This window comes from Brassica napus, chromosome C5, assembly GCF_020379485.1.
Source record: "Brassica napus cultivar Da-Ae chromosome C5, Da-Ae, whole genome shotgun sequence".
Taxonomy (NCBI): Eukaryota; Viridiplantae; Streptophyta; class Magnoliopsida; order Brassicales; family Brassicaceae; genus Brassica; species Brassica napus.
The window spans coordinates 8,602,128-8,626,123 of NC_063448.1; the positions used below are offsets into that span (position 1 = coordinate 8,602,128).

Genomic DNA, 23,996 nt, shown 5'->3' on the forward strand with positions numbered 1-23,996 from the left:
AATGAGAATAAACTCAAAAATTAATATTTATATCGAGCAATAACCAAAACGACACAAAAAGGAGAAAAATATCGAAGATAGATAGGATTGGCACGTGGACGTAAACTTCTCACTGACATAGTTTCATTGTAACCAAATAGTAGACATGAGATTCTTCGGCCTAAACCTTAGGTTTTTATGCGATAAATAATTTTTTGACCCAAAATATTTTTAAAAATGAGATCAGTTCATTAGTAAAAAAATTATGTAATTAACAAAAAAGGTTTTAAAAAATTGTTTAAGAGCCAAATATATTAATTCGATCAGTAATATAATTTTTTCCATAAGATATTTCTTAAATAATTTTCATATAAATTTATCTTGCGCAAGGCGAAAGTCTTACCCTAGTTATCTAATTATTTAAAAAAAAACAGAAATAATTAGAAAATGAGGAGAGATGACCACAATCGATCCCTATCTAAGATCATCTCCAATGTATTTCCCTATTTTTTTTCTCTATAATAAAGATGAGTTTGTCTCCAATGTATTCCTCTATTTTTTTCTCTAAAAATGAATATTTTTGATATATTCTTTTCTAATTTTACAAATAGTACTTTTTATTTGTGAAAGTTAAAAACCAACCCAATTTAGTGTAACATTCATAAAATTATGATATTATTTACACTGAATATTTTTATAGAAACTGTTATGTAAATAAAAATTATGATTATATATTTATATAAACAGTAAATTTTTACTAAAAAATATTTATTTTGTTTATAATTGTTAAAGTAAAAAGTTAAAAGATCATTTTGTAAATAAAAAAATATTCCTCTATTATAGAGGAATTCTATTTCTTCCTCTAAATATAGAGGTGAAAATAATAATCTTTACTTTAAAGGAAGAAATAGAGTAGGGTTGGAGTGGTTTTATCTCTAAATGCTATTATAGAAGCAAATATAGAGGTGGGTTGGAGATGCTCATCCACTTTAAAAACTCTCATATTTACTCTTTTGCCACATGCTATTTACTCTTCTGCCACTTACCATTTGTTTGGTTAAGTGCTATTAATTTGATTATGTATTTTGCTTCAATTAAATATATTATTATTTTACTAATTAGATACCTAAAATAACCTACTGACAGTTAAAATTGTCCTTAGGCCATCTCTAATCCAACTCTAAAACACTATTTTAGTGTGATTTTGACATTAAAACATTTTCCAATCCAACACTAAAAATCACATTATTTTAGTGCAACACTATAATTTCACATCAAATTTGGTGTGACACTATTCACCACACTAAATTACTATTCACCCCACTAAAACACTATTTATTTAATTTATTAATAAAATGGACAATTAAATAAATGACAAATAAAACTATAAATACATATAATATTATAAAATAGTTTTTAGTGTGAAATTTGGTGTTATGGTTGGAGGAAAACTTTTTTTTAGTGTTGAAATTATATTAAAATAGGGTATTTTTGATACTATAATAGTGGTATGAGTTGAAAATGCTCGTTCATGAATTATGCACCCCACGACACGATATATAAAAACCTGACATGTAGGTTCTGATTAAATTGTAAAACCGTATAAAATAGTTATTGCGAACCAGAAAAACCGGTTATGTGTTTCTGCATTTAAAGAAATAGGACATACGTAGATACGAAATCTATATATATTTATACACGTGTCTGGCGATTCAGCTCAACTGCATAGATGTGACATCTCAACTTATAACCAGAAAAATGCTAAAACTTTAACTATTGCCAATATGTTTTATAAATAATTTAATAGGCCACTATGGAATATTTTAATAACACCTAACAATAAATGCCAATTCACGTCACAATTTGTCAATTTGTGATTTTGAAAATGTAGGACCAAAATGGCACTAGCACAAAACAAAATAATAACTTTCCGAAAGTATAACCAAAAAGTGGGGTTTTCTCTGGTTTGGAGGGAAAAAGTAATCAAAATCGTTTTCTTTAAAATTCGAACCAAGAAAAAATTCAAAACAGAGACAACAAAGATATATAGCCAATTAAAAACGAACACGTGTAAAGGCTTTCGCTTCTGCAAAACAACAAGCATTCGGACAAGAAGGCAAAAAACCCTAATCGTCTCGGGTTTGGCGTTTCAATTTCAAACACACTAGAAAGAGGCAAAAACAAAAAAAACGTTATCCCTTGCGACGACGAGATACGAAACGTTGGTGAAGAGGCAATGGGAGACGACAGGCTGGATCTGGAGCTCTCCGATGAGGTTCTGTCGGTGATTCCGATGGATCCTTTTGAGCAGCTGGATCTCGCGAGGAAGATCACTTCAATGGCGATTGCTTCGAGGGTCTCGAATCTGGACTCTGAGGTGGTTGAATTGAGACAGAAGCTTCAGGGTAAAGAAACCGTCGTCCGTGAGCTCGTGGATAAGGCGTCTCGCCTCGAGAAAGACCGTCGCGAGGCTGATTCGAGGTTGAAGACTGTCCTCGAGGAGAATGTGAGATAACAAAAAAACTCCATCTCGTTATCCCCTTTGTGTTGCTTTTATCTTATGGTTCCGTTATGTTTCCTGAGAGTGTGAGTCAGCTTCTTGTTTATTTGTTATTGAATTGGTGCATTGGTTGATGTTCAATAGAGCTATATAATCGTTACATGTGCTACGTTTATCTCTCCCCTGCCCTATAAGAACTTAACCACGGGGTATAATTTATTAATTGTCTTCTTTTTTGTTTTCCTGTAAAGATGATCTTGACAAAAGAGAAGGATTCACTGGCAATGACTGTAACTAAACTCACTCGTGATTTGGCTAAGGTGAAATTTTTTACTGATGCTTTATGGTTTGTTTTTATACATCTTATACTCTGGTGTGGGATACTCAACAGCTAATGTTTCTATTTTATCTTTTATTTAGCTGGAGACATTCAAGCGGCAGTTAATCAAATCTTTGAGCGACGAGAGTGCTCCTCCTGTAAGACATTCAAGCTTTATCTTATTCACACATTATTTTGTTGTTCTATGTGTATCTTGTATGCTTCTGGTCTCTGGTCCAAGAGAATGTAATCTTGCGTCTTCTCCGTTTTGTTATTACAGCAAACAGAGCCTGTTGATATAAAGGCATGCGACCAGTCAAGTACTGGATCGACTGGTTCATATACAGGCAAAGGTACGGCATCAGACATTCGTTTTCCCAATTTAAAATTTTGCCTTGTTTTGATTCTGAACACCCTTCAACCAAGCAGATGAAAGGACCAGCGTACACTCAACACACCGTTCTTACAGTGGATCTTCCGACATGAACAATCCAACTGTCGAAGGTTACACCGAGTCAACCTCCTATGCTATGCTTTTACCTCTATGCTGCTCTTAAGAATCACATATGACTTTCTACTTTTTTTGCAGCTTCAAAATATGCCGGAAACAAATTCTCAATGACACCATACATCTCTCCACGCCTTACCCCATCCGCAACACCAAAGATCATCTCCACAAGCGTGTCCCCTCGAGGCTACTCTGCAGCTGGTTCTCCCAAAAGAACATCCGGTGCAGTTTCCCCTACAAAGACAACAATCTGGTACCCTTCGAGTCAGCAATCATCAGCTGCAAATTCTCCACCTCGCAACCGTACACTCCCAGGTTCATACAAGATCTTAAAGATCACTAACTTGTATACATTGATAACATGGTTCTTGTAGATAAAATGTTTTTAAACTCTTGTCCAGCTCGTACACCTCGGATGGACGGTAAGGAGTTCTTCAGACAAGCCAGGTGAGACCTTCTTCAGCGCTTCTTGTCTTAGTATCATTAGCCATAGTTTCATCTTGTTAATTTTCTGTGTCAATATCATTATTAGGAGCCGATTATCCTATGAGCAGTTCAGTGCCTTCTTAGCTAACATCAAGGAACTCAACGCTCAGAAGCAAACCCGAGAGGTAAGAAACCGTTACCCCTGTGCGCCATTTATTTCTTTTTTCGGTAATGTTCAGATTACGGATTTTAAATGAGTGATGCTTTTGACAGGACACTTTGAGGAAAGCAGATGAGATATTTGGGGAAGAGAACAAAGATCTCTACCTATCTTTCCAAGGTCTTCTCAACAGAAACATGCGTTAAACTTTACGAGTCTTGAATCTACACCAAATGTTATATCATCATAACCATTGTAGTATGTGTAGTTCTCGACCATATCTAGTGACATGGAAAGTCTTTTTTCTTCTCACAAAAACAATGAAACATCTCGCTTTCGAAAGTGTTTAGCGTTGCTCTCCTGTGATATCTCTAGGAATGTTAACTGCAGCCTAACCCTCTTTTGTTTATTATATGTCCAACCTATTTTAACCCAGCCTATTTTAATCAAAGTTTAACGCTGGTACCGGGTTTAGCCCATTTAATTGAAAAAAATATTTCATTTATTTTTGTTCTTAAATTTTAAAGATAAAATTAGAAAAATTAAGATATGATATGATTCTTTCCTCCAATTTGTTGAGCATCAAAATCAAGTTTTTCTGCCAAAATCGCAAAATCGAGTTTTTGCCCCACAACTAAGAATAAAGTTTTTCCCTCAAAAACAAAAATTGTGTTTTTTCCGCCAAAACCTAATTTGAGTTTTTCCACCAAAACCACAAAAATCGAGTTTTCTCGCCAAAACTAGAAAATCAAGTTTTTTTCGCCAAAACTGCAAAATCGAGTTTTCCGCCAAAACCACAAAATCAAGTTTTCCCGCCAAAACCACAAACCCGAGTTTTCTCGCCATAATCGCAAACCCGAGTTTTTCCCGCCAAAAACAAAAAGTAAAGTTTTTCGGGAAAAATCACAATTTGGGTTTTCTGCTAAAACCGCAAGATCAATTTTTTCCGCCATAACTTAAAATTGAGTTTTTTCGGTTTTGGCGGGAAATTTGATTTTGTGGTTTTGGCGGAAAAAATGAGTTTTCGTTCGGGAAAATTTGATTCTTAGTTGTGGGGAAAAACTCGATTTTTACTTTTTGGCGGGAAAACTCGATTTTCTGTTTTAGCTAAAACTTAATTTTTCGTTTTGGCAGAAAATTTTGATTTTTTTTGTTTTTGAAATTTTGACGGAAAAATTATATTTTGCATTATCTTACAAATTTAAAATTTTAGTATATATTTAAATATTGTATAATAATTTTGTGAATCAAAATTAAAGGGTTAAGATTTAAGCCCTAGATCTATTAGGGTCAGCCCTTTTTAAACCATGTTACATAGATAAGGGTTAGGACTACAAATAGTTTTAGGGAGTTAGACTAACCCTGTGGGGTTGAACCCATATTAACATCCATAGATATCTCGTTTTGATCCTAAATGCATTCTTGATGGAAACTGGTCCCAGACGAAGTTTGTGAATAAGTGATTGTCTGATAATGAGCAAAAGCTAGGAGGGGTTCCTCCTTCCATTTCCGTCAAATTTAAACAAAAGATTAGATATAGTATATACTAACAATAAATCATCACAATGATTGTAAATTTGTTTCAAGAGTTAGAAATCATACGATGCAACACTATTTCATATATATGTATTATCAATATGCGACATTATTTATTTTATTTAAAAGAGACATAGTACAGTGATAAAAAAAATATTTAAAGGAGACATACTACATCGTTATGCCTCTATCTTTTCTTTTTCTTTTTTACTTTCCCAATAGTACCTAAGGAAAATAAAATCCCCAAAAAGAAGGCAGACATAAATAAAGTTTACAATCTTAATTCTTTAGTTGCTACTTTGATTTACTTTAGTTATACACTTACCACGTTCATATGATACAGGCTATATATCATATAATCTTATCATTTTTTTTAAAAACTATTGAAAGGATAAGATGAGGCTAAAGCTAGCACGACCAAAGGGACTCTCCGGCACCATTCTCGTACGCAAAAGCCATGTCGACGTCATTAGATAAGTCTTTGTTCGCCGGAAAACTAATGCCACTCGCCATGTAGGGTGGCGGTTTAGTGTCAATACGGTGGAGCGTTTTCATATGAACCAGTTCGGCCTGAGCAAAAGCGAGCTGAGTTTGGAGCGTCTCGAGTTGTCTCTGTAATGATGATATTATTCCTACACATCCGTACACAGGATCCTGCACCCTAGCGTTGGCCTCGTACACAATCGAATTCACGGCGTCGCTCCGGTGGTTTTCCGACAGCACCTACGATATAACGTTAAAATTGATTTACTTTATTCGTTAATGACTTGTATATATATAGTTTATATGAACTATCTAGCATGTTTAATAAATGACTACGGGGATGTATTCAATTTAACATTGTGATTTGATTTTTAATGGAGTTTTAGATGATTTCGATAAATTGCAGAGATTTAAGTGATTTTTGTTAAACTACTCTAGAATATCACCTAAAACTATGAGATTTGAGTTTTAATTTTTTTAACTAAGAAATCCTACCCAAACACCATAAAATCACCTGAAAACTTTAAAATTCCACAATTTAAAATATTTTCAATAACAGTGGATTTCAAAGTGCTTTAAGAAATGTCAAATTCAATAACAGTGGATTTTAAATGAGTTTTTAAAATTCATGTTTCAATAACAGTGAATTTGTCATTTTAATACAAATCACTTGAAACTCTCGGTTGAATACATCCCCAAAATGTTTGGTCTTCTTGAGTCTAATATTGCACTTTCATAAGTTTTTGTCAAACTCGTGCAATGATGCAGAGAGTGAAACCATGTAATTTTAGGATTTAATGGTCTTGCACAGATAAATATTTGATGGTCTTTTTAGAAACTTTCAATGATGACTATCAAATGATATTGCACTACATGTGATGCCTTTATGTAATACAGTAATAACTATATGTTTGAAACACATGATGAGTTTGTTTGTTTGTAATGATTTTGCAAAGACAAATATATTAACAGTAGAAAACAGTAAGCAGTCGCTTTTATATACATAAATTATTCACCGCGTGATAAATTAGTCATACGATAACAAGAAAATAATGCATGATTTTGCCTTTTAACGTGACATGTAATATAGACTTTTGTTAGAAACTAGAAAGTGACTTCCTCGCTATTCTTACACGCGGTTTCAATACTTTCCGAAGATATAAAATACTTATAAAAAGCAAATATGAGTATGACATTGACAAGATCAAAAACATATATACAAATTAATAAAATCACAACTAATCGAGAATTAAAAACAAATTAAAGGGTTTAATACGCATGAATGATCATCCAAACTGATCTAAAATGTAAATTATTTCATGACAGTACTATATAAGCCGTTTCTTTTCAAAGCAGCTTATACTCTAGAAGGCCAACTCCAATGAAATACCAAAACACTAAATTTGGTATAATTTCATTTCTAATGAAACACCAAAAATAATACAATTTCACCAAATTTGGGGTAAAGTGAATAATGTTATACCAATTTTTTTTCTTTCTAAGTGTTATACCAAATTTAGTGTAACTCTATTCATCACACCAAATACTAAAATAATATATTTATTACTTTTCATTTAGTTATAGATATATTTGTATTATTAATTAGTTTTAAATTATAGTTAAAATGAATATATTATAATATATTATATTTGTTTTATTTTAATATACTAAAACATTAAACTAATATTGTATTTATTCTAAAACATTAAACTAATATTGTATTTATATTTTTAATTAATAATATAATTAAATAAGTTATCAGTTACATCAGTAACAAAATAAAAATGTTTTTCCTTTTAAATGTATAAATTTTAAATTTAGACTAATTTTAAATAAAATAAATAAAGTATAAAAATTAACTAAGAGAAAGATAACATATATGAATAAACAAAAGATAAAATTACTAAATTTTAATAAATAAATATAAACTTATATGTGATAACTGATAAATATAATTAATCATAAATTACTAATGTATTAAATTATCAAGATTAAAAAATTAGTAATATAAAATATTGTTTTGGTGTAGAATTTGGTTCAATAGTTGGAGATGAAAAATAAAATTTAACATCAAAATACTAAACTTGGTATAATTTCAACATAAAAAAAATTATGTTGCAGTTGGAGATGCCCTAATGTCTAGACTGCCACTTAAACTCACACAATGGTACAATTGCATCAGAAAGGAACCATAAGTTACAAGCCCTAGTCAGTTTTTGGGTCGAACAGTCAGATTATATATATATGTTTAAACAATAATGCCCTTTTCTCAGTACAAGTATGTTTTTTTTTGAACATTGCAGTACAAGTATGTTTCATAGTTATATATATCCGGTCATAAATATAATATCAAAATGGACAAAATAGAGAGGTGAATTTTCACCTGCAACATCTTACTGACATTACTAGCACCGAAAATCTTATGGACAATGGCAAACTTGTAAGGCTCTTTAGCCGGGAAATATGGAGCAAAGACGCAGTCTTCCACACATTTTCGCCGGAGAAGCTTACACGCGGCACAAGGCGACACTGCTCCGTGACTGTGACCGTTACGTCTCATTTAGGAGAAACAGTTTTTGAGACTTGAAAGCAAAATGATCAAGAGGAGAAGAAGGAATTTAGAGAATAAGCAGTGAGTCTGTTTTTATAGAGAAGAAGAGAAAGTGAGACATGAAATCTTCTTGTGGGTCCAACCCTAAAGTAATAAGTCATTAGATTTGCTTTGTTTGGACAAAAAATCATCCCATCTCTATGCCTTAAGATTTCCATGGCCCACCTGGAAAATTTCTCACAAGTTTTTTATATGTATGTTTACGTTGAAATCTTTTCTTTTTTGTTTTGTTTGTATATCGAATTGAATACTATACAATTAGTCTTTTGACTCTTCTCTATAGTTTCTTGCAAGTTGAAGCAACATGGCTTCTCTATTTACCTCTTGTTTTTGTCGTGTATGGGATTGTCACTTCTTAGTGAATCAAGATATAGTTTTCTTTATAATCATATGATATCGTTTTGATACGATTTCTGATGCTGTATATCTGCTGATGTTAGTTGCGAGTTACTCAAGTAAATACAATTTGTCTTACAATAATATTAAAATTTGATTGCTTGACAGTTGACACATCGATTAATCAACAAGAAAGACGGCATTTTAACGTATATCTTTTTTTTTTTTTGACAACCAACATATATCTATATGAGAAGATATCATGGAAAATACCATGTAAGATAGGAAACTCCGTATCCGATATCATTATATATATGAGAATAATATATATAGTACATAGAAGGAATGTTCTAGAGAGAATATCTAGTGTATCTACAAGATACATAATATCTAAACTGTATATACTTTAACATAATAAAAATTAGGATAAGACCTGCGCATGGTAAATTTATATGAAAATTATTTAAGAAATATCGTATGGAAATTTTTTTTTATATTATTGATCGAATAAATATATTTGCCCCTTAGACAATTTTTTAAAATTTTTTTTGTTAATTACATAATTTGTTTACTAATGAATTAATCTCATTTTTAAAAATATTTTAGGTCAAAAAATTATTTATCGCAGAAAAACCTAACGTTTAGTTTGAAGAATCTCATGCCTGCTATTTGGTTACAATGAAACTATGTCAGCTCGGTTTTATATCATGATTTAGAAATTTAAAAGTTAATTATGGTTATGAGAAGTTTACGTTCACGTGTCAATCATATCTATCTTCAATGTTTTTTTTCTTTTTGTGTCATTTTGGTTATTGCTCGATATAAATATTGATTTTTGAGTTTATTCTCATTTTTTTTCTTATTTTGGCCTGAGATTTAGAAAATATTTAAGATTCAAAATTATTAAAGAGATACATACTTAGGTAAAGATCTGTGCCTTGTGCAGAATACATACTTATTTTATATTTTCTGCATAATATGAAATAATAAAATAATAATTATTTATTAAATAGCTAAGAAATCAGTTACTATTATGTAATAAATTGGCTTGCACATATAAATCAAATGACCGCTCTTGTTTATTCGCAACCATTTTAGAATAAATAAATCAAAACAATCAATCTTATCCATCGTTAACCATTTTAGAATAAATAAATCAAAACAATCAATCTTATCCATCGTTTATGATATATAATTAAATTTAAACGATATGAAGTATATATATATATATATATTAACATAAACACCTATTAAAATAAAATTATTTATTATATGTTTTTATTATCATTGTATCTTATTATAGAAAAAAATTTAAACATTGATCACAAAATTTTATGTGAGACTTTTAAAAGTTTTAGTAATTTATACTCGTTTTGAAAAATTCAAAATACAACATATACAAAAGAATCTAAATTTTTAATATATGATTAATGATTTGTGTAATTTATTTTAATAGTAAAGAATTAAACAAAAATGATAGAAAACATACATATTATTAGCAAATCTTCATTATTTAAAATCATTAATTACTATATATATCATAATCACATTAGGTAATTCCGTAGGTTTTATTTAAGAAAATAATATATAATAAATAACCACTTTGCTTTAGTTAATATCATATGATATTAACTAATGTGAGGCTGACACGTAGGATTAATTAACTACCTAATTGATTGACACATAAGCAAGAAATTTTTATTAATTATTACAAAATTGAGGTTACATCTTTTCAAATGTTCCTCAATTAATATATATGAGATATATATTTTACAGTTTTATAAACTTTAAACCATAGTTTGATCTCTCACATCATATATGTATCAACAACAATAAGATCATAAAAGGATGAACAATTAATCTAACTAATACTAAAAGGGTTATATGAGGAGTAGAGAGGATGTCCACGTCAGATTAAAAAATCGGCCAATAGAAGAACAGCTCTCCGCCACGTCAGACAAGCGATATCCAAAATCGAGTATCGGCCCCTTTCTCTCCGTCGTCTCCATCGTCTTCGTTTCATGCGTTCACCGTTCTGGCTTACTAGCAATCAATCCCGTCCCCAGCAATCAATCCCCTCTCCATTTCTATAGACTATTTGATCTCATTAATGGAACCTTTTGGCTTTCCCAATCTGAGGTTCTATATAGATCTCGCACTCCACCTCTTATCTTCACCAAATCTTATTCCCTCCTCACGATTATACTATACCCTCCGCGATGATGTTATCCGATGTTTTCGAGTCAGTGAAAGCGAGCGGTGAAGCTACGGTTCCCTCCGTTCCGGTCAAACCCGTCAATCAAACTAGTGTCTCTTCCGGCGATGAAAAAGCCGGCGATGTCAGTTCCGTGAAATCAGAAGTTCTCTCTGCGGCCTCCTCCGGTCCGAGCAAGTCAATCGGCAAAACCAGTGTTTCTGCCGGCCTCAACATCGGCGCTAAGTACAAAGCCTCTGTCTCTTCCAGCGATAAAGGCAAGGCTATCGTTGGGAAGGCGATTACCTTCAGAGACGTGACGTTCGGGCCATATTACGGCGAGATACGGTTTCGTCTGATCCACTTTTGGGAGGCTTGGAATGTTCAGACGAAGGTGCTTATTGGCCTCGAGATGATCCTCATCGATGAAGAGGTAGAAACCGATATCTTTTTGCAATTATAGTTTATGCAATTTTTTGTTTATCAGCGGTTTAAACCAAATATTTTCTATAAATGTCTTATTATATCTGAACAACATCCAGCACCCTAATAACTAAGTTGTTGTTAGCATCATCATCATGAGTATATTTTTGTGGGTTAGATGTATAAGTAAATTTTGTTTCGACTCAAGTTATCTTGGCTAGCTTCTCTAACTACTTCTATTTTGTAACAGGAAAATGTTATCCAGGGTTTCATCCCTAATGGAAGGATTGAGACTTACTTGCGTCACATGAAGGCCGGTGGTACTTACCGACTCAACAAGTTTTTTGGATCAAAGAGCAAGCCTATTTATCGGGTAGCTGAACCAGATGTCACCATTAGCTTCTCATGGAACTCTGTCCTCTATAATCTCGAGGACAGTTCCATTAACTTCCCTGAGGATCGGTTCCGGATCCATGGTTACAGAGAATTCGAGGCTGCCTCTGATCAAAGAGGTGATCTTTATGGTAAGTTCTCACCAGCTTTAATCCACATAGATGTTTTAATTGATTCTAGAGTGTTGCCTAGGATAGTGTTTTCATACAGGCTCAGAAATTTAGGTTTTATTGCTTGGGTTTATAAGATATAAAACATTGATTTTTATTGTCTTCTTTGCAGATTATATAGGTCATATCAAACTTGTGAATGAGCAGGTTCTCAGTGACGGTCCTCTTCTTGATGAAACAGAGATAGTTGCATCCCGCCGAGTTGAACTTCATGTTCAAACACATGAGTGAGTTGTTCTCTAAATTCTTCAGCATACACATATGGTTTATCTTACCGAATGGTTTGTGTTGTTACAGCGACCCCGTTCTGAAGTTGTACCTCTGGGACAAGGCTGCCTTCCAGTTCTGTGAGAAGTTCAAGGCGTCTGTAGGCACTGCCCGTGTTATCTTAGTGACCACCTTAAACCCGAAACGGTTTGGAGGTTTGTAATACTAACTTTTTATTGCTGTTTAAGCTGTTAGTTATGGTTCGGATCGTATATGTCATCGTGGTTTATAATAGGCATTATTTTATGTGGTGCATAATTATTGATATAGGCTGATAGAGCTGTTTTTTAATTGACTCTAGAGTTTGTTAGGTATGAAGCATTTAAAATATATGTGAATATTTATTAGTAGACTGAGCAAGGCCTGAACTGATTACACATTCTGTATTGATATACATATTCTCTTACTGTAGGTATGTCATAATTTTGCTTATATATCATGTCATCTTTCTGTTGTAGGAGTCCTCTCTCTATCTTCTATGGCGTCTTCACGGATATTTCTGGATAGTGATGTCCAAGAAGCCCGGTCTTATCTCAGCTGGTAATGTTTATGTTTCATGATTTGGAATATCAGTGCAGTTATTACGATATCATAATTTCTGATTTGACCTTTTCCACTAGGCTAGACTCGAACTTAGATGTTGCCAACATGGTTATTGCAGAGGTGGTCACCAAGCCTGAGTTAGCGACTTTGGGAGACCTCTTTTCCTATATGAATCAGGCAGCCGCTAAGGTATTATAGTCTCAATTTCTGATGCATTGATAAGATTATCTAATGCTCGCATTTAATTTCAAACGTGTTTCCAGGTTGCTTGGTTTGAGTGCACATCAACTATTGATGATGTTGTGCACGGTTCTGGGTGGTATTATATAGGCTGCGGTGTGTGCCATACCAAGGCGACCAAGGGACCTACAACCCTCATGTGTAAGAAATGTGGGAAGAGTGATATTGATGTTGTGGCGCAGTAAGTGGTTTATATATAGTTATATACATTCTTTGACTGCAACGTTTATTAATGTCTCTCTATTACAGGTACCTGTCTAAACTCTCTGTTTATGACCAGAAGGATCAAGCCGTATTTGTTCTTCTTGGGGATGCTGGTGAGGAGTTGACTGGAAAGAAAGCTGCTGAGTTAGTTGAAAGATACTATCATGTAATTAGAAACCTGTATATTTATAAGATTTAGAAAGAGATTATTACTAAAACTTTGGAAATGTATTCTGATAATGTCTACATATATGTTAGGCCAATGAGGATGTGGGAGAGGATCACATAGTTCCAGTTCCTCAAGCCATGATTGATACCATCGGGCAAACAAGGAAGTTCATTGTGAAGGTATCAGATCACAATTTGAATGGTAAATCCCAGACTTTAACTGTGACAAAGGTGCTTCTTCTCGAAGCCCCAGAACCCGTGGTCGAGACAGGAGAGAACGTTGATGGGGAATCTGGTCGAGCTTTCTACAAAAAAAAGGGGGGGGGGGGGGTGATCATGCAGATGAATCGGCGAGGAGGAGTGCTGATGGGGTTGAGTTTGAAGGTGTCAAGCGTGCCAAATGTGGCTGATGAAGTCTTATTTCTTTCTTCTGTTTAATTTAAGACTATGCTTTGTTTCTTCTTTTTCTGAATTTTGCTTTGCAGTGTTATAACAACCTTGGTTATAAACTCTTTTTCTAATAAAATCTATCTTTAGTATCTATATATTTATGTTTGAAAAATAATGATTGATAGATCATTATATTTTCTTGATGTACTAATGAGTGAGTAGTCTATGCCAAACGAAATTTCAATACCCTTGGTTTCTATAAGTGATTTATAATTTTATATTTGTATTTGTGATCTATGTAGTTTAAATTTAGTTATGAAAATATTATGTTGTTATTTTAATCTTGGCAAACACATTTAAAAAATAAATAAAAATGAGACAAGTGTAACCGGTTTTCATTTCTTGGTCTATTTTACATTTTGCAATCGCTTTATTTGATCAATTTAATTTAAGAATTCGAATATTTTTTTCTTATTGGAATATGTGTAGATCAAAATATAATGACGGCTAACTATGTAATGTGATCTTTGTAATCTTTATAGAAACCAAAAAATGATAATATCTATATATATTTACCACATCAATTGGTAAATAACAAACCAATTCAGAAATATTTCAAATTCCAAATTCAATTTACAACTACTATACCGGATTGATCATCTTGTTTTTATTTAATTATAGTAGAATTAGTTTAGAATTTCTCAAGTTTGCCATGTGATTTGAGAATATGTATTAGATGATTAGTTAGCATTGCTTAGGACTAAGTTCTTTAACTCATTCGATCAAAAACATAATAATTATAGAGAGGGTGTCCATGTCAGATTAAAAAATCGGCCAATAGAAGAACAACTCTCCGCCACGTCAGACACGCGATGTCCAAAATCGAGTATCGGCCCCTTTCTCTTCGTCTTCTCCGTCGTCTTCGTTTCATGCGTTCACCGTTCTGGCTTACTAGCAATCAATCCCGTCCCCAGCAATCAATCCCCTCTCCATTTCTATACACTATTTGATCTCATTAATGGAACCTTTTGGCTTTCCCAATCTGAGGTTCTATATAGATCTCGCACTCCACCTCTTATCTTCACCAAATCTTATTCACTCCTCACGATTATAGTATACCCTCTGCGATGATGTTATCCGATGTTTCCGAGTTAGTGAAAGCGAGCGGTGAAGCTACGTTTCCCTCCGTTCCGGTCAAACCCGTCAATCAAACCAGTGTCTCTTCCGGCGATGAAAAAGTCGGCGATGTCAGTTCCGTGAAATCAGAAGTTCTCTCTGCGGCCTCCTCCGGTCCGAGCAAGTCAGTCGGCAAAACCGGTGTTTCTGCCGGCCTCAACATCGGCGCTAAGTACAAAGCCTCTATCTCTTCCCGCGATAAAGGCAAGGCTATCATTGGGAAGGCGATTACCTTCAGAGATGTGACGTTCGGGCCATATGACGGCGAGATACGGTTTCGTCTGTTCCACTTTTGGGAGGCTTGGAATGTTCAGACGAAGGTGCTTATTGGCCTCGAGATGATCCTCATCGATGAAGAGGTAAACCGATATCTTTTTGCAATTATAGTTTATGCAATTGTTTGTTTATCAGCGGTTTAAACCAAATACTTGCTGTAAATGTCTTATTATATCTGAACAACATCCAGCACCCTAATAACTAAGTTGTTGTTAGCATCATCATGAGTATATTTTTGTGGGTTAGATGTATAAGTAAATTTTGTTTCGACTCAAGTTATCTTGGCTAGCTTCTCTAACTACTTCTCTTTTGTAACAGGAAAATGTTATCCAGGGTTTCATCCCTAATGGAAGGATTGAGACTTACTTGCGTCACATGAAGGCCGGTGGTACTTACCGCCTCAACAAGTTTTTTGGATCAAAGAGCAAGCCTATTTATCGGGTAGCTGAACCAGATGTCACCATTAGCTTCTCATGGAACTTTGTCCTCTATAATCTCGAGGACAGTTCCATTAACTTCTCATATAATTGTTTATGTTGTTATTTTAATCTTGGCAAACACATTTAAAAAATAAATAAAAATGAGACAAGTGTAACCGGTTTTCATTTCTTGGTCTATTTTACATTTTGCAATTGCTTTATTTGATCAATTTAATTTAAGAATTTGAATATTTTTTCTTATTGGAATATGTGTAGATCAAAATATAATGACGGCTAACTATGTAATGTGATCTTTGTAATCTTTATAGAAACCAAAAAATGATAATATCTATATATATTTACCACAACAATTGGTAAATAACAAACCAATTCAGAAATATTTCAAATTCCAAATTCAATTTACAACTACTATACCGGATTGATCATCTGGTTTTTATTTAATTATAGTAGAATTAGTTTAGAATTTCTCAAGTTTGCCGTGTGATTTGAGAATATGTTTTAGATGATTAGTTGGCATTGCTTAGGACTAAGTTCTTTAACTCATTCGATCAAAAACATAATAATTATAATTATAGGTAGACACCCATGAATGATTAAATACATTAACTCTTTATATAAGCCAAAAATGGAAATTTTGCCGAAAATAAGAACACATGTTGATATCAGGATTCGAACCCTGGCCAAGAGCTTATGCAAAGGCTACTCTACCGATAGACTAAAGACACACATTGCTAATATATGACAAACGTTAAACATATATATGAACCGCTCGGGAAGATTTAATTGCTTCTTCTTCCTTTTTAAAAAGGGAAAACTCGACCCTTCCTCTTCTATATTTCAACTGCCTTTCAATCCAATCTCCTCGCCATGGCTGATCAAAATCCTTCTTCCTCTGTTCGAACTAGGATTCAGAGGTTTATCGAGATTGATCACGCATATGGAGAACACTTCCAATTCCGATCGCGAGCCCCGTTCAAGTCGTTTGATGAACGTCTACAAGAAAGTCGATTCATATTCTCCGGGACCGTCCCGCCAATCGGGGGTTACTCTAGGCGTCATCACAGCCACGAAGCCACCATCGGGTATCGCTCTCTTTGTCTCCGTGGTTTTGTGGTTCAAGGTTCTCTAGATCCTAGGAATCGTCTTTTAGAGGATGTCTTTAGGGTTATTGATAACATAGGGTGGTGTTACACGGTGTTGCATGTGAACCCGTTCTGTCCTAGAGTTGTGAGAGATTTCATCTCTAACAAACCATTCAACAAGGATGGAGCTCTTATTCGGGGATTTGTGTACCGTTTCTCCCCGACGGTGATCAACCAATTGATGATGACACCGTCTGTTGAACACTCCTTTCAGTGGAAAGATGTTGTGCTGAAGCAGGCAATCACACACCTCACCGGGGGTCAATGCTTTGGATGGACGGGATTCAATCTAAATGCTCTGCTCAATCCCTTCCAACTTCTGTACCGTGTGTGTGAGCGTAACTGGCTTCCAGGTCCGGATTCTGATTTGATGATGAAAAAGCGTCTCCGCCTCCTGTATGCTGTGTCCAAATGCAAAGAAATCGACTTTGGCCAGCTTGTGTACGAACAAGTTATCGACATGGCCCGTGTAACAGATTTGGAGACAGGCTTGATATTTCCAAATCTGATTTATCAGCTCTTGGTGCTTCAAAAAGAAGTCCCTCTTTTACCGGGATATGAAGAACCTATTGGAAGAGGTGTCCCCATCTATGGCTCAGAAAGTGGAAGGAGTGAAGGAAGTGGTCCGAGGGGACGTAGAAGACTATGTTAGTGTAATAGCCAAGTGTTTTTTTTTGTGCAAAGTCCATCGTTCTCTCATGAATGTAGCTAACGTATGATCTTTTTGGTAAGTAACATGTGTCTGGATCCTCTTCCGAAGGTTGTAATCACAGTGACAGTTACGTTTTTTTTATGATGTCATTGTATAAATGAAAATGTTGTTTGGTATGAGATTATCTTTTCAGTTGTTTCTATTACTACTCTTTTTGTTCCACCATTGTTGAGATGAATTTATTGTTGTTAGAAAGAGAACATATTGTTGCTAGATTCCTGGCTTTGTTATAAAGAAGCAGTATGAAGAGGTGCAGAATCTTGGCTTTGGTCGATTCTATACAGTATGTGTTTGCTGCCAAATCCCGAGTCAAAACTCTACACAGTCAAAGCAGTTGTACTTGGAGCAACATATAAACCCTCGATGCGAGGAATAAGAAGAAGTCATGGCTGAGACTTGATATATTCCTAAATTATTTATGATTACTTAAGCTATTCTTTTTGTTTTTAAACAACCCAATATACTTGATTTTTTAGAGTTTTGAAAAATACGACTCTTTCATTCCAAACAATAGGATTCTTAATTATCTGCACTTTTCATTTTTGGATAGTTAAAACTACATCAAGTATAGCTATTTTTTTATAATGCTATGAATGCTTTGTTTTTGCTTTATTTAAAAATTTGGTTTTAGATTTTTATAATTTATATCATCTAAACAAAATTAGTATTTCTATGGTATCAATTTATTTTAATATGTGATTCCATATATTGCAATTTTGGATCCTTCATGTACGGTCCCTATAATTATTTTTGAATAACATAATTAGAACCATATTTCATATTTGATTGAAGGAAACTTCAAAAAAAAAAAAAAATTATACCATTGGATTGGAATGATTCAACGGTTTAGATTAGTAGTCTAGGTTATCCTCACCATTGGCTCCCATTGGTCGAACCCATTGGAAGTAACGCCGCATCTTCTTGATATGTGGAGTCATCCTATAGATTCCACTACGCTAATCCATTCATCTCTTACCTCAACCCACCACAAGTCTCTCTCATATGTCATAATCCATATCAAGCCACCACAATCCTATCCCAATTCTGTTCCAATCAACACGAGTTAGATTATAGCATTATCTTAAGCAGGTAATCGACATCTAGACAATTGATCTTTTTCTTCCATCTCTCTGATCTTTCTAATACACCTCAAGACTCATATATCCACTAAGATTTGAAGCATTACGTTTTTCAAAGATAACCAGTAGTTTCAATTTGTAGATATAAACAAAGATCTAGCTCTCATAGATTTATCAGTTTAGTCTTCCCTAATTACCTCATCAGATAGGTTTGTCAATTATCTAGGATTGCATGTTCTTAATACGTTTTTATCTTTATTCTAAAGATCTATATTTGGTTGACTTTCACAGCTACCAACTCTGATGGAATCAAAGAAGCAGTCAACACAGCTCAACTAGTCACAACAACCGCCAGATCAATTAGCGGTTAGCACAGCTCAGCCAGCCACATCAATAACCACTCAAGGAAGCTCAACCTCGGGAGTAACTAATGTATACAAGCTAAGCAAAGCCGAGCTCAAACGCTACCAATTGACACGCATTGAGGAACCAGAAGAACACATTGATCCAGACTACTTGCGTTATTTGAAAGCAATAGGTGCGTACGACTCATCTCAACCGCAGTCAGAACGAGGAAAGGGTCAGGGTCGTGAACACATCGACCCAGACTACTTGCTTTATTTGAGAGCAATTGGTGCGTACGACTACATTCAGCAACAGCCAAAACGAGGAAATGGTCGTGGTCGTGAGGGTCGACGCTAACACATCCACCTAATATTCCTAATGTTGTGATATTTGCATCACCACTGCTTCGTAATATTTTATTTGCTTCAGTATGCTATTTTGCTTGGTATGGATAATTTGATTCTCTATGTTTGATTTGCTTCAGCACAACATTTTCTTTGCTTGGTATGTTGTATTTCCTTTGTCTGTTATATTTGCTTGGTATGTTTTGATTCACTAATGTTGACGCAGCAATCCAACCAACAAATATTTTATTATTCAATAAGATACACATATAAAAATATATATATATAAAATTCATATCCATTAAAGCATTTTCTGAACAATACATAAATATGATCAATTTATAACTAAATTATAATACTGAGTGGAACCATATGTTACCTTATAGCTTATAATCGGAAATTAACTAACAAGAGCAATTTTCAATACACAGTTGATCTATCTCAGTCATCGCCCAACAATCAATTACTTGTCAAGCACACAATGACAACAGACACAATCACTTCAATTACAACATAAGAAAAAAATATAAACGCACCATGAACAACCCATAATATTCCAAGATTTAAATACGTTATGGAAGAGACTAATGAATACATAATCCTATAGACATTTAATTGTATAAATACGTTGACTACGTTACAACAATCTCGCAAGGAGATGAAAAAGTACACAATCGTATCAATTCACATAATTATTATTTGAATGCAAAATGATTAACAAATCTCGTAATTACAGAAAATTCTTAATCTGAAAAGGAAAGAAGTATAAACCATTGTATAAACATTAAAAATCTTTTATACCCTAGCAAAGAACGGAAATAATATCAAAACTTACTTCCGCCGGAGCCGCTTATTCTTCACGCATATACGCAGGAACGTCCTCGACCATTTCGCAGGCCAGCTCCGACGACTGTGTAAGCTTAATCGTGATGACTACTCCACTCTCCGACCAACCCATTCAATCTGCGGGTGAGTATATTAGCTTTGCGTTCGACTATGCATAAACAACGGGATATATATTTTTTGGGTTGTTCTCAGATAAATTTTGATCAACATAAAACCCTATCCAATCGGAAACAAACCATAATATAAGTTAGTTCTACGACCAATCTATGATCATTTAGAACTTTCATGCCATGTTCAATAAGAATATAGATGTTTAGTATGTCATCTCGATCATATATCTATAGAATTTTTTATGTTTTTGCGATTCAATAGTGTTGTCATAATAACTTCTAATTGATTGTTTAGTTTAATAATAACATAGAAATTAATATCTGTTTATATTTCATTTAGAATAATCACAGAATTCGAATTTTCTTAATATAATCAATGCAATTTTCAAAATCATTAAAACAATATAAATTTTTAATTGCTAAGTATATTCCTGGTATATAAAATAACCAAATTTGCAAAGTCTGTTTTCAAAATAAGATTTCAAAATATTTCAAGAAGATTTGTTAATGTTTGTTAGATATAATTGCGGCTTGATTAAACTAAATCAAAGTTATTACAATATATTATAACTCATTTCATATAAAGATGATATAATTGGAATCGCAAGCCTCATTACAACAGCTACATATAATAAATAAAATAATGCTATATAAATTTTGATGTGTATATAATATTAGTTTAGTTACTTACAGTTTAATTATTTATATTTTGTCTTAACGATTCAGATAATGTAAAACCTTAACAACATAAAGAATATCATAGATAAAAAGTTGGTCAAACGCAAAATCGTTGTTGGAACCCTCTTTTACGGACACATGATTTTCTGCGTGCATTTCTTATTATACAAAAAATAAAAATTTTAAAATAATATACTCAATTTTGGTATAAAAATAATAGTTGTTATTTTTAAATTTAATATAAAAAGCATTTTTTTTATGGTTTTTGATGTATATAATAACGGATGGAAAAAACTCCGGATTCGACAACCCAAACCGTATTCGATCTGAAAAAGTAGTACCAATTCTAGACCAAAATATATTAAGCTTCCATCCGGGGTTAAGATCTTGGAATCTAAAGAACCCAAACCGAATCTGGCACAAACCAAAATATTTCGGGTACCCGATCATATCGGAAATCGGTTTATATACCTAAAATTTTATATAAATAGCCAAAATTAACTGTCTAAATTGTTACTTGAAAATTTTATATAAATAGCCAAAATTAACTGTCTGAATAGATAAAATATATTCAAAACACCAAAATATTTGAAATATCTATTGATTTTCTATCCAAATATTCAAATCAAACCAGTTTATATATTTTGACATATGTTATTCAAAATTTACATGTAATATATTATTTTTAATATATTTTAACAAAATTTAAAGCATATAATGATTATTAAAATTTTAAAATAATTTAACTGGGGTTATTCAAATCCGAAGCAAAACTGTAAGGATTTGAACCGAACACGAACCAAGATTTAGAATTACCCGAATGGGTCTATAATCTTTAGCTCCATAAAGCCAAACCCGAACAGACCCAGACAAATCCCAAATAAGTAATTTTATAAAATTCACATACAAATAAAAATGATAATTATATATTGCATAAAACATAAATTTTGTTGTGATAACATATTTACATATAATTTCTAGAAGTTCGTTATTTTAAAATTTATCGATTTATATCATAATTTGACCAGCAAAAATGGGACTATCAAAATTTATTTTTTATATAAATTATTAATTTAGTGTGTATAATATATATAATGGTTCTACAGTACTATACTTTTTACTAAAATTAATATACATATCTCCAACTATGTAATAGCAATTTTACATAAAAAAAACAGATAGTTGTTGATAGTAACATATTTGTAAATCTTTCAGGCGATCATACGCATAAAAGGAAACGTGGCCGTCCACGTGGATCCCTTACTAAACCGAAAGGTGTTTTATTATTCTCGGATTTTTTCAAATTTATATATTTTGTGTGTTATTATTCTCGGATCTTTTTCAAATTTCAATGTTTTCCTGATAATGATTAAATCATTTATATTTCCAGTTCATCTGGTTAATGATCGGCCAACATTCAAACCAAAATTTTTTGGCTGTAAGTTCGAACGATTTATAATACTAGGCTTTGTTTATATTTATACATAAATCAGCTGATTTTAAATTTTTATTGAACAGGCGGATGTGATGGTTACGATACTTATAGTAAAAAACAATACTTATATGTCTATCTCTTACATCATATCCTCTTAAACTAATATTTGTTTGACCTTGATAGTCAAGCAAAAGAACGCACGTAATATGAGAAAGGTCATCTTGCACTGTCACAAGGTAAACATCATATCTAAGAAATCCAATTATGATTAATACATTTATAGTTCAAATATTCATTGTATATACATAGATTTGAATGCTGAACCACAATCTTTTGGCTTTCGTCGCACTCGAGCAACAAAGAAAGGTGCATACTATTTAAACTTTATGAGAATGAAAAATAGATATATGCAAGTATCAACAAGTGTCAACGATCTGAAAACTATGACAAAATTATTACATATATTAAATCCATTAGAATGTATTTTTGTGTTTTCTATGAAAAGTTGTAAATTTCGAAAAAATTAATTGGCTTTAATTAATTATTATTGGTTAAAAGTTATTGAAAATTGGAAATTACAGAAAACAATACATTTATCATGGTAGTTTAATTTGTTTTCTTAATATGTGTGAAAATACTAAAAATTCTATTTTTGTGGAACAAATAGAATATTCATTAGCCACTAATGTTTTTTCATCCATATATGTATTTTGATAAAAATAAACATCAACACTACAAAATTAATGTTTGCTACATTTGTTAAAAAGTATATAAAACGTCAAACTACAAAATTTATTCTATTTAAAATTTATGGGAATGAAATATATATATATACAAGTAGCAACAAGTGTCAACGATCTGAAAACTATAAAAATTATTACATATATTAAATCCATTAGAATTAATAATTAAATACAATTGTTTATTCAGATAAAGGTTCGACATCAAAACCCGAAGAGAACCCAATTGTAGCATGCACAAAATGTGGTACGCTTATGTGGATTTCAGAAAGCACCGGTACAGACCCAAGAACCGGTGAACCAACATTCACAATTTGCTGTAATCATGGCAAAATCAAGATTTCACCAATTGGACAACCTCCAGCCCTGTTAGAAGAACTTCTTCAGTCCAAGAAGTTTCGAGATACTATTCGAGTCTATAATTATGTCCTCTCTTTCACATCCATTGGTATGAAAATGGATTATAGTGTGGTGCATGTGCCTGGTCCGTATACTATACGGATCTAAGGACAAACCCACCATAGAATTGGCTCGCTTATACCGCGGCAGGGTCGTCTCCCAGAATATCTCCAGCTGTATATATTTGATACACATAACGAAGTCAAAAATCGATTAAATGCGATGGGTCAAACTTCAACAGAAGGTAGTCTTGATGACACAACATTAGAGAGGCTTATCGAGATGATTGACGAGAATAACTGTTTGGCTAAGGTTTTTCGACGAGCGCGTGACCACTACAAAACTGTTGGAGAAGAATTTGTTGTTAAATTGGTCCCAGATAAGGGGAAAGGGAAAGAATACGATCTTCCGGGTACGAGTGAGG

General features: G+C 33.1%; 4 protein-coding genes across 5 annotated transcripts; 3 read left to right on the plus strand and 1 right to left on the minus strand.

Moving 5' to 3' along the window:
• The first annotated feature begins 2,058 nt into the window (after positions 1-2,058).
• On the plus strand, positions 2,059-4,252 carry BNAC05G12600D (uncharacterized protein At4g15545). Its single transcript, XM_013805037.3, has 9 exons — positions 2,059-2,485; positions 2,731-2,799; positions 2,900-2,956; positions 3,079-3,151; positions 3,228-3,302; positions 3,388-3,621; positions 3,708-3,753; positions 3,839-3,917; positions 4,006-4,252. The coding sequence occupies exons 1-9, from the start codon at positions 2,216-2,218 to the stop codon at positions 4,096-4,098; spliced, it is 996 nt and encodes a 331-aa protein (XP_013660491.1). The 5' UTR covers positions 2,059-2,215; the 3' UTR covers positions 4,099-4,252.
• A 1,241-nt stretch (positions 4,253-5,493) lies between these two features.
• Positions 5,494-9,074, minus strand: LOC106363908 (LOB domain-containing protein 3). Of its 2 annotated transcripts, none has more exons than XM_048758182.1 (2): positions 8,313-9,074; positions 5,494-6,151 (listed from the first exon to the last, which is right to left on the minus strand). In XM_048758182.1, exons 1-2 carry the CDS (start codon positions 8,469-8,471, stop codon positions 5,837-5,839), a joined length of 474 nt encoding a protein of 157 aa, XP_048614139.1. In that variant the 5' UTR covers positions 8,472-9,074; the 3' UTR covers positions 5,494-5,836. The 2 variants fall into 2 exon arrangements, with proteins under 2 accessions (XP_048614139.1, XP_013659026.1); XM_013803572.3 differs by having other exon boundaries at positions 8,295-8,788.
• Positions 9,075-11,077: 2,003 nt separating this feature from the next.
• LOC125587052 (replication protein A 70 kDa DNA-binding subunit A-like) lies at positions 11,078-13,981 on the plus strand. The gene is made up of 10 exons (XM_048757176.1): positions 11,078-11,485; positions 11,726-11,999; positions 12,151-12,265; positions 12,336-12,460; positions 12,764-12,845; positions 12,926-13,037; positions 13,112-13,269; positions 13,338-13,458; positions 13,551-13,640; positions 13,946-13,981. The coding sequence occupies exons 1-10, from the start codon at positions 11,078-11,080 to the stop codon at positions 13,979-13,981; spliced, it is 1,521 nt and encodes a 506-aa protein (XP_048613133.1).
• A 2,105-nt stretch (positions 13,982-16,086) lies between these two features.
• LOC125587509 lies at positions 16,087-19,506 on the plus strand. The gene is made up of 2 exons (XM_048758183.1): positions 16,087-18,685; positions 18,967-19,506. The coding sequence occupies exon 1, from the start codon at positions 16,610-16,612 to the stop codon at positions 17,534-17,536; it is 927 nt and encodes a 308-aa protein (XP_048614140.1). The 5' UTR covers positions 16,087-16,609; the 3' UTR covers positions 17,537-18,685; positions 18,967-19,506.
• Positions 19,507-23,996: the final 4,490 nt, after the last annotated feature.